Genomic DNA, 11,473 nt, shown 5'->3' on the forward strand with positions numbered 1-11,473 from the left:
TCTGAATAGGAAGTCTGACCTTCAAGCTAAACAGAAAGTTGAGTTAGTTGGACCTTTTTTTGTTGCTTTCAATAACAAAGATGCTTTATGTTTTATCTTCAACATGAGGAAACGTTCAAATATAGCACCATCCATTTGTAGGGGTTTCGTGCGCAAGTTAAGTTTTGAGGAGTTGCTGTTGAACTTTGAAAAGGTAGAGACCCCGTATCACCTTTCCCTAACTTAGTGCCCTGCAGATGGGTTGCCATCCAAGATCTCCTGAGGGTTCCAGACGGGAAGAGATGATCTACATGAATTTAGGAAGCTGGTACGATGAGGAAAAGTTACCTCAAAGTGCACAGGTATGTCTCCGTGTTGGTCTTACCTTTGGAGCAGTAGTTGTGCCTATACAGGTAACTATCCTGAGGCTGCTGTTGCCACCTCACAATATAGTAGGACAGGTTGCCGTTGGGGTAAGTGGGAGGGTTCCATTTCACAATGAGCTGTGAGGAGGAGTTGGATGCTGAGATGACATCCAGAGGTATGGATGGCACTAGAAGAAAAGCAAGTCAACGATGAACCTTTCAATGTGTTTTTCCCAAGAGCTTATAATTAACTGAAGTCCATCAATAAATACAATTCTATTTGCAGTGCACAGCATACTCTTTCATTCCATTCTGGTGACACCCTCGAACACATCCCAGAAAAAAAACACCTGGGCATTTGGTCCCCAAGCCATATCCATTCCTTGGCTGTCCCTGTCTGGCCCGTGTGAGTTTAACTGGAAATTAGAAATCAAATGTAAATAAGTGCCCTGCAGGGGCAGGAGAAGAAGCCAAGTTCTTGAACTCTGAAAAGTTATGATGGTTTAAAGCAGAGGTCTCCAAACATGACAACTTTAAGATTTGTGGACATCAATGCCCAGAATTCCTCAGCCAGCATGTTTCAAAGCCGCAGCCCATAGCATCAGGGCTACATCAATTAGCTTGCTAAAATCACCTAGTACCCAAAGGGATAAATTAGCAGACTCGAAACCTACATTTTTTGAGAACACTCAAATCATTGTCAGCGAAGTTGAACAGCAACGAGAGATACCCAAGAAAAATAAATGTTTATCTTTTACTACCTTAAATTATGATCAGAAAATACAAACTCAGTGGCACTTTCTGCTTTTTGGTTTTACAAAATTCGTTATTTCTATTCTGGCCAATGCTACACCCAATTCCAACATATTGCGGCAAACATGAACATTTTAGCATTAATACACGCCATTGTTTTTCCAGAAACACTCAATACAAGCCCAATTTTACATATCCCATTCCAACTGGTCTCCTTGGCTCAGCTTAGATGGATAAACATCTATAATTCTGTCACCAAGGCAGATATTATAATCTAAGTCGCCTAAGAGTTTTCCAATGAGGTGGCACATGAATGACCTTCAGCAAATAAATAAATATTATTCCCACCCTCAGAAAGAACTTCATTCAAGATGATTAAATGCTGTTGGATATTTCCCTGGGTTGATTAATCGGACAATTATCACCTCTCCACAGTGCCCAACTTTGGATGCAATTAAATTCTGGCAGGCAGAAGTAGACTACCACCAGCCACCAACTTTGGACGTGTTGTTTTTTTTTTTGATATGCTAACAAGAAACAGAGCTCCCAAGTAAGCAAACTGAAAAGGACGAGTGCCAAGAACAACTATTCATCCATTAAAACCCTTTGGCACTGAAAATCAATTCCATATGACGGTGAGTACGCCCTCCGATTTCCCCCCTTCTGCAACAAACACTCTCCAAGTTCAGCATGGATGACTCCAAGAGGATCAGGTCATAGAATCCATTGGGCTAGAAGGGACCTTGGAGGTCTTCTAGTTCAACCCCCTGCTCCAGGCAGGAGACCTTATGGCATCCCAGGCAAATGGCCATCCAGTCTATTTTTGCAAGCCTCCAATGATGGAGTACTCACAACCTCTTGAGCCAAGCTGTTCTACTGATTAATTGCTTTCACCATCAGGAAATTTCTCCTTAGTTCTAGAATGGATCTCTCTTTTTGACAAGCTTCCACCAACTGCTTCTTGTCCTGTCCTCAGGTGCTTTGAGAGTAAATTGAATAACAGAATAACAGGGTTAGAAGGGACCTAGTCCAAGGAAACTAGAAACAGGAAACCCTGTACATTTCAGACAAATGGTTGTCCAATTTCTTCTTAAAAACCGCAAGTGTTGGGAGCACCCACAACCTCTGGAGCCAAGCTGTTCCACTGATTCATTGTTCTAACTGCCAGAAAAATTCTCCTAGGTTGCTTCTATCCTTGATTAGTTTCTATCCATTGTTTCTTGTCCAACCTTCAGGTGCTTTGGAGAATAGCTTGACTCCCTCTTCTCTATGGCAGCCCCTTAATATTGGAACGCTGCTATCATTATCACCCCTACTCCTTCTTTTCATTAAAGAACTTGACTCCCTCTTCTCTGTAACAGCTCCTCAAGTACTACAAGACTGCTATCACGTCACCCAATCTTTCTTTTTCAAAGGCTAGACATACCTAGTTCACTTAACAATTCATCTTACGGTTTAGCTTTCAGACCTGTCATCTTTGTTGCTCTTTCCTGCACATTTTCCAGGGTCTGTGTCTCTCTGTCTCTCTGTCTCTGTCTCTCTCTCTATCGATCGAGAGGATTCACAAGAGAAGGACCCCAAAACGTGCAAAGTCTTTGGGGTTTTCTGTCTGGCCCTTCAGTACTCCCAGATTCTGGAGTCACTCCAATTTTGATAGCATTCATCATTCAGACTGATAAACCATGATATTCTTGCAAATGATTCTATAACTCAACAGTTAATTTTTTTCCTCTTTTTTTTTTTTTTTACATCTATCACTACATTTTTCTTCCAAACTCTGAATTTTTGAATTACACAAAGCTTGGATGAATGATACATTGCAAAACTAACTGCGTTTTTTGGCCATCTGCTGGAAAATCTGTGCAACGTTTCCCATCCCAACAGAAGATGCCAAGCTACAAATTGAAGCTACTGCACAGATTTATTAAGAACGTCCCACCAGGACTTCCTAGGAAGAAAGCAGATTTATATCCTAGTATCTTTGCTTGTAGCCAAAAACTAATTATGCCAAAATACTTAGATTTATGGCTAGTTTAAATTTCATAGAAGACATCATGAATCACTTTTCCAAATGCAAGAGTCCTCCTTGCCCAATCGATGCCACCAGACAGAAACGCAATTCGTTTTTTATTTTGTCTTCACCCACTCTAATGACTTCTTACCTGCAGCTTTAGTGCGGATGTAGACAATCTCACTCTTCGCTCCGTGAGGGTGGTAGTTCTCCATCATAGTGAGCATGACGGCTTTGACATAAATTGCATATTGGGTCCATGGTTTCAGTGGCTGCAGTAAAATCCCTGGATTGTCCTCTTTATTTGAAGGCAAGTCCACGTCAACCATGTTCCAGCTATTAGAACCACAAGCGTCCTGCCCGTCATATTCTGTCACGTTCTTGAAGGCTCTGAAATGGACAAGCAAAGGAGCTAGCACATGTCCATCTGATAAAACAGCTCTCGTACTATTCTGATCAGAGTTGCTAAAAAGTGAAGGGAATTTCTCATCATTCCTATGGTGTGAAATAGCAATATACACAGACCCATAGTGCTTTACAGCACTCTCTGGGCAGTTTACAATGTCAACATATTGCCTCCAACAATCTGGGGCATTTTATCGACCTCAGAAGGATGGAAAGTATTCTGCTCACAACTTCCAATGTGTAGATTGCAACTCCCAAAATTCTCCATCTTGCACGCTGATTTCTGAAAATTCTGGTTATGTGGTCTATACAGTACCTCTCTGGAAGCTGCAAAGGTTGATAAATATTGCTAAAAAAACAAACAAACCCACACACATCCTCACTTTGGCTGTGGAGTAGCAATCTAGCTCTGCATACTCACGCTTCTTTGTAATAGACTGTGAAGCTAATCAAATCTCTGTAATCCTTAGGCCGATACTGTTCCCATGTCAGTTTGATCCGATTTTTCATTGTAGTGTTGGAAACAAATTTCAGGATGTGGCTTTCACCTGAAACACAAAAACAGCACACTTGGCTGAATTGCCACTAACACACAGGAATGGAATTTATTACCATGCTCATGAGAGAGAGAGAGGAGAGGAGAGGAGAGGAGAGGGAGAGAGAGAGAGAGAGAGAGAGAGAGAGATTGGTTCCTTGGTTTTACTCAAAAGTGGTTTTGCTCCTTCTTCTCTGATAAAACAAGACTGCAGCATGGGAATATGACCAATTCCTTTCCCAGCAGTAAATGGCTGGGCTGATCCAGATTTGATAGGGAAGGTAACCATTTCAAGACCAAGGTATCAGGTCCAAAAGTGAAGGTCCATTTAAACAGATTTATTGCTACTTGTGCCTATGCACAGGAATCTTCTCAACTAGTGATTAGCACCTGCTTGGAGTAAGAGAATTGGAATTCAAGGGGGGTTGGATTTAGTTCATTTGTGGCTATGAAGGGATTCTAGGCTGATTCCTCTTTTAACTCCATCCCAAGGGTTATTTCTTTTTTAAAAACATCATGTAGATCAGGGGTAGTCAACCTTGGCTTTTATGATTCGTGGACTTCAACTGGCTCAGGAATTCTGGGAGTTGAAGTCCACGAGTCATAAAAGAGCCAAGGTTGACTACCCCTGATATAGATCATGCAAAATGTACTGTCAGGGAGACACTTTTAATTTCGTTTTCCAAAAGCAAATATTAAACAACAGGAAGTGTTTCACAATGTTTTGAGCAAAAAAAAATTTTTCACACTATCCAACAAATGGCACATTTTGTTACATCTTTCATGTAACAAAATTTGAACCTTGAAAGGATGTATTTGTTCTTCTGAGCTTTTTTCTTACACCCGCAGGGGAAAAACCAGGTTATGTGTGACTCAATTTACCTATGCACAATACATTTCTGCAACCATCCATCCCCCCTCCTCAATTTTAGGCAAAGCCCATTAGCCAATCTAAGTTCACATGGTTGGCTTTAATCGGGCTGAATCTATTTTCAAAAGCCAAGTCTGGTCTTCATATCTTCAAAAGCTATCCGATTGAAAACAAGTTTGAATAGTTGTTTGTTTTGTAGATTGTGGGTGTTTGTTTTTAGAGAAGCTTAATTCTTGGCTTGGGAATCCACCATACAATTGGATTTTTCAGTTGCTTTTTGTTTGGAAAGAACAGTTTGCCAAATGTTTCAACCCTCTTCCATCCTGCACACATTTTAAAATCCATGTAGACAAATAAGCTTTTTTTTTTCCTTTTCTTTTTGTAAGAATAATAAAGAAACAAGGGAAGCCTAGCCCAGACCCTGATGGTAACATAGGAGAGACGGGCCAAAGCTTTTGTAACATCTCCAAGGCTGACAAATGGATGTGGGTGATGCCTCTTTGGTGTGAATACACAACCAACATGTGTATTTGGGAAACGGATCCCAGTTCCATATACAGAGAAAAAAGAGAGAGAGAGAATTCTTTACAAACATAACATCCTTAAGGTCTATTTTATATGCCAAATATGGAGAGACCATTTCAATAGCCTGCTCACCAATCATTGATCAGACTGATGCGCTATAAGCTTTGAATGAGCACACTGCTTCTACAAAGGAGCATAAGGCATTGAATTTTCAGGTTCTTCTAAAGAAGCTAGTTTTCTGAGCCCCACATCTGACTTGCAAATAATTCCCACCTATTTTACTAATTGAAGAACTATGTGTAAAATGTTGGGAGTGCAAATGAAAAGAGTGACTAAAACCCACACAAAAGAAACAACAGCAAAAATTCCTCAGCATCCCAAACTCCATTCTTTAAAGTCCTTAGTTTGTATTTGGGTTTTTCATGTGACTTCTTAGTTCTTAGCTTAACAGAAACTTTTATGGAATGGATGAAATAGAAGGACATTATTTATTAGGGATATGGAGCAATCCAGAATCGGTATGACTCAAGGAAATGGAGCAACTTGCTGAGGACCACCCAGCAGGTACCAAGTGCCTACAAGTGACTTTTTTCTGAAGTCTGGATCACCACAAACCTCCTGTTATTTAAGGTCAGAAAAAAAAGCATCTTCCATTTCTGGTTATCCCACCCCAACACAATGTCCTCACTAAACGTCTCACGTACAGGATGCTTTTTCCCCGTTGTTTCTCGGATTGATGTCGCCTTTACTTTGTCGATCTTTGGTTCCAGTAACTTCCTCCATTTGGTAAATTTCCGAAACGCACAATTTAGGATTAAAAGCAAAGTACATCTTCCCTTCTTTGATGGTCAGGTTATGATGGCTCCAGTCCCACAGTTGCTGCAAGTTTTGGTTGTCCAGCACATAAAACGAGTAATTCCTAAAAAGGAAATGTTTGGAAGCAAATCAGTCCACGTAAACAAAGGCACACACATTTTTCATTCTGCTTAGGGTACCCTTACAAAATTCGCACGATGACCGAAACCTTAGATCTGGCAAAAAGAATGGCAGCTACAGAACATCTCATGTAAAGCGTTAAACGGAAGCAACACCATCCCCAAGAATCTCAGCAGCAGGTTAACAAGACCTAATATAGGTCTCCAGGTTGTAAGTTGCAAACTGTTATTGCGTTAAGGCTGAAGAAGTGACAAACGTCTTCAGCCTTAAACAGTCTCCAGTCCTTGTTGGTTTCAGAGTCATCTTTTCCAGGAGCTTCTCAGAAGCAGAAATAGTTTGAAAGAAAGAAAACCTTAGAAAGAGCGCGGAGAAGAGCAGCAAGAATGATTACGGGTCTGGAGGCTAAACCGTATGATGAACGATTGAGGAAACTAAGTATGTCTAGCCTATCAAAGAGAAGGACTAGGGGGCTAGTAATGCCACTCTCTAAGTGGCATTAAGTAAGTCCACACCTAGAATACTGCAAGCAGTTTTGGTCACCACACTATAAAAAAGATGTTGAGACTCTAGAAAAAGTGCAGAGAAGAGCAACAAAGATGATTAGGAGACTGGAGGCTAAAACATAGGAAGAACGGTTGCAGGAACTGGGCATGGCTAGTCTAGTGAAGAGAAGGACGAGGGGGGACATATGATAACAGCGTTCCAATTTTTTCTATGCTTAAGAGACAAGAGGAACTTTCCAGGGTGGAAGAAAGCAACACTGCCCTTTACAACATATTCCATCACTCTCTGGAATTTCAAGAATGCAAAGCTGACCAAATTGCAGACAGAGAGGGAGGGGGGAAACAACGAGGTTGAGAATCTACCCTCATCCTGAAAGATAATCCTTTCAGGCTAGATAAATCAGACACAATGAGAGCTATTCCCATGACCTTGCCCCGGCCTTGTTCAAACAGTTTCCCCCCCAAATTCCTGTTTATTAACTACTGATGCAACCGGTATCTGGAAAGAATGGTTTCATTTGGAGGTAAAGAAAGCAGAGAAAGTGGCAATTTCCCAGGCTTAGGACTAAGGGCAGAACACTGTTCCCGTCTGTGGGATTCCAGCTGTACGTTCTCCCAAAATGATACAGCTCAATTCTTTTAAGTACTGGTAGTCCTCGACTTACAACAGTTCATTTAGGGACTGTCCAAAGTTACAACAGCCGTGGAAAAAAATGACGTGTGGCCATTTTTCACACTTACACCCACGGTCACGTGATCAAAATTCAGAATCTTGGCAACTGACTCGTGTTTATGACGGTGGCGGTGTCCTGAGGTCATGTGATCCCCATTTTGCGACCTTCTGACATGCAAAGTCAGTGGGAAATCCAGATTAATTTAACAACCGTGTTACTAACTTAACACCTTCAGTGATTCACTTATCAACTGCGGCAAGGAAGGTCATAAAATGGGGCAAAATTCGCTTTACAAGAAAAATTTTGGACTCCTTTGTGATCATAAGTCAAGGACTACTTGTACCCCCCTTTCTCTACCTTTGTGTCTTCTCAGAGGTATCTGAAATGGAATGATATGATCCAGTACCCCTGAGAAGGGAAGAAGATGGGTGTTGTAACCCAATTACTTCAGAAGACCGCTGAACTGGGGGAGAATGATGAAAACAATATGAAATTAGATGCTTATTCTGTGTTAGAGAACGTTAAGACCCCTTGTCCCTCCAAAAACAGCACCATCCTTTCAGCTCAGTTGAGCAAATACAAGGTGGCAAATCCAGTTTTGAGCAGGGTAACAAGTGAAAACATTTCAGAGACATCTTAACACACCCAAAGCTCACCCTCTGATTGAAGTTTTCCATAGATGATTTTCAGTAGCCTCCCGGCAGGGCTGCTGAACCATCCACAAGAGGACAACAAAGGAAATAATCTATGGATCAAGTCAATCTGCCTGCAGGTAACTCATGATGCATCTAGGGATCTTTTTGAAACCAAGGGCCATATTTGAAGGAGGGGCGGAACATATAAAAACAGGAAGTTCAAGAGTTGTTATTCAATTCCGTGAAGCTGAAGAGGGAGAGAACGGAGGGACAAGGTTCCAAAAGCATGACGTGGTCTTCAGCTTATACATTAGGGCAGTGTTTCTCAACCTTGGGAACTTGAATATTGGTTGACTTCAAGTCCCAGAATTGAAGTCCATCCATCTTCAGGTTCCCAAGGTTGAGACACACTGTATTAGGATTTTAATGCTTATTCTGTTAACTCTTAATAAGAACTTCAAGAACTTTTGTCCGAGAATGTTACGTTCAATGGCATGACTTCTTACGGTAGAAACAGGCTATCCTTACCCATCTAGTTGTTCCTCTCCATTAATATATCGCAGGTTCTTCAAAAAGGACAAGGACACCAAAGCATGAGAATGCCGGATCTTCACATATCCAGTCACCGTTTCTATCAACCCCATGAAATCCTCCAGCTCAGAGGCAATATTGTCTGTGGGAGGGGAAAAAAACCAAGAGGGAAGGGATGATAAAATCTCCATAGTTTCAAGATTTTTCTTTGCACACAATTAGCTTCATCGGCTTAAGAAAGGCCTTCTAAGAATGTCAACTCTCTGCTGTGTAACGCAACCTTGTGTGATTTACCTAGGAAAGTCAGGCAGCCGGGATGCCAAACTAAATGCCACTTCAATTTAATCTAGTTAATTTTTCGGCCAGTGCAATGGCCGTCCGTTCCCTTGAACGTTGGCTGCTAATGCCAGTGTCGCATTCTGAGCTTTCAACAGCTGATGTTTTGGCAAGTTACTCTTGGGCAGTTGTAAATCTAAGCCTTCAGGAAGCCACAACTCCTGTGATGTTCAGTGACAGATATAAACGTTACCGCATATTACGGCTAGCCAAAACTGTCCCATTGAGGAGAACCTCAACTCAAGTCTCAAGATAGCTTGACCATTCTAGGCAAGATAAGTGGGTGTTTTTCCTCCTCCACAAATGGAAACCTCAAAACAACTCCCACATTGGAGCTTATCTTCTCAGATGCCTCTGAAAACTCAGGACAAGAAGTAACAGATGGAAGTAGCAAAGGTGCTTTTCAAAGGGCAACCGGACTGACTTAGTTTTTTCTTGAAAATGTTTAGCTTCTCATTCAAGAAGCTTCTTCAGTTCTGAAGACAACTGAAGAAGCTTCTTGGATGAGAAGCTAGACATTTTCAAGAAAAAAAAATAAGAAGGTCCAGTTGCCTTTTGGAAAGAAGGTCCAGTTGCCTTTTGGGACAAGCATGACCTGGATGACTGAGAATCTCCATAGACATTTAACAGATGGAAGCTTATTAAAGAGAGATCCAATCTAGAATTAAGGATATAGTGAGGACAAATCATTTCCTTCCAGAAATTGTGTGCTCTATCTCTGGAGATTTCAAGAAGAGACTGGATAACCACATGTCTAGAATGTTATAGGATCTCCTGCTCGAGAAGGGCGTTAGACTAGAAGACCTCCAAGGTCCCTTCCAACTTTGTTATTCTGTAATATCCTTTTCCTGTTCAGTCACATTGTTAATAAATTAGAAGTAGATTAGCCCTTATAAAGCAGGGTCTACTTAACCATAATGTAGAAACCGGAGCAAACTTAGGTTCAAAGTTAAAAATTTCCACTAGGTGTATTTATATGCAATAATGGGCCAGAATTTAGCATTCTGCCTTAGTCAAGAGCACACTTATTATTATTCATATTTAATGCTTGCTCCCTCCTGCATACTTTCCGTACTTAATGGGTCTGTCTCAAAAACGCAGCCAGGTACTCTATCGTGACGTTAACTCTACCTCTATTTACTCTATCTTGTTCTTCTCTAACGAAGATGGAGTCAAAAGGCCAAAACAAAGAAGTGTTAACAGGAACAAGCCAGAGTACCTGTTCACACATGCCATAAGCAAGCCATCATTGGAAGTGTCTACATCTCTTAGTCCCATCTGCTTCCAGAAGAAACTGTTCAAGAGAAAGAGTCACCGGCATCCCCTCACTGACTGAGCGTTCCCTGTGAGAAGCCCGACTCTCGGTGCTTCTGTGATATACAATCCTTTTCAGTCGAATAAAGTTTCCCCGAGATTAAGCCATCCGAGGGGCCTCTTTGGGGAAATCGGAACAAACTCATATAAACGGGACAGCCCCTGGGTGAATGTTTACAACAGGCAGCTGAACAGAGAGCAGGCATTCTTTCCAGCCTCTTAAACGGATCAGTCTGTTTCTTAAAGAACTAAGTTCTTTGAGGAATTAAGGAATTTTGAAGTTTCCCAGAAACTGTGCTATAGCACCAACTTAAAAGAAAATCAAATTAGGTTATTTCTAGGTTGGTTCAGTGGCTCAAGCCAAGAAGGATGCTTTTTTTTTTTTTTAACCTACCTTGCAACAAGGCCCAATTTTTAAGCAGGTACTTCACCTCAGAAAGTTGGTTCTAGAAGTTTCGGTTCAGGCAAACGGCGACTTAACTTAGCCATGGATTGAAGGGTCAATGCAAGAGGCCCCAGACCAGCCGTCCCTCAGCCAGTGGGGTGGCTTGCAAGGTTGGGAATTGGGGAGGTTGCACTCTAAAATGTCTGAAGGAACCATACAGAGCAGCAACGAGGCTGCTTGGCTTAAAGCAGGGGAAGATAACAGGTGGTCCCCAAAGCAGGGCCAGAGACAGCCCCATAGCCTCTGTGGGGTTCTAACTGATGAAATGGGTGTGTTATCAGCCTTCAAATCAAATGAGAGTTCTTCTTCTTCAGATTGGGCCAATTGTGTTCCTTCTGGGGAGGGAGGGAGGGAGGGAGAGAGAGAGAGAGAAAAAGAGAAAGAAAGAAAGAGAGAAAGAAAGAGAGAAAGAGAGAAAGAAAGAAAGAAAGAAGGAAAAGAAAGAAAGAAAGAGAAAGAAAGAAAGAAGGAAAAGAAAGAGAAAGAAAGAAAGAAAGAAAGAAAGAAAGAAAGAAAGAAAGAAAGAAAGAAAGAAAAAAGAAAGAAAGAGAAAGAAAGAAGGAAGGAAGGAAGGAAGGAAGGAAGGAAAAGAAAGAGAAAGAAAGAAAGAAAGAAAGGAAGGAAGGAAGGAAGGAAGGAAGGAAGGAAGGAAGGA

General features: G+C 41.4%; 1 protein-coding gene across 1 annotated transcript in view; it reads right to left on the minus strand.

Annotated features, from left to right (window-relative positions):
• Positions 1 to 11,473, minus strand: part of IGF1R (insulin like growth factor 1 receptor) — a 127,206-nt gene that overhangs the window by 23,185 nt on the left and 92,548 nt on the right. The window contains exons 5-9 of the mRNA XM_015819480.1: positions 8,721 to 8,865; positions 6,149 to 6,363; positions 3,935 to 4,061; positions 3,260 to 3,498; positions 365 to 532 (exon numbers count right to left, since the gene is read on the minus strand). Of these exons, the coding sequence (XP_015674966.1) occupies positions 365 to 532; positions 3,260 to 3,498; positions 3,935 to 4,061; positions 6,149 to 6,363; positions 8,721 to 8,865 (894 nt within the window). The remainder of the gene's footprint in view (positions 1 to 364; positions 533 to 3,259; positions 3,499 to 3,934; positions 4,062 to 6,148; positions 6,364 to 8,720; positions 8,866 to 11,473) is intronic.

This window comes from Protobothrops mucrosquamatus, unplaced genomic scaffold, assembly GCF_001527695.2.
Source record: "Protobothrops mucrosquamatus isolate PMUCROS unplaced genomic scaffold, P.Mucros_1.0 scaffold932, whole genome shotgun sequence".
In the NCBI taxonomy this organism is placed as follows: domain Eukaryota; kingdom Metazoa; phylum Chordata; class Lepidosauria; order Squamata; family Viperidae; genus Protobothrops; species Protobothrops mucrosquamatus.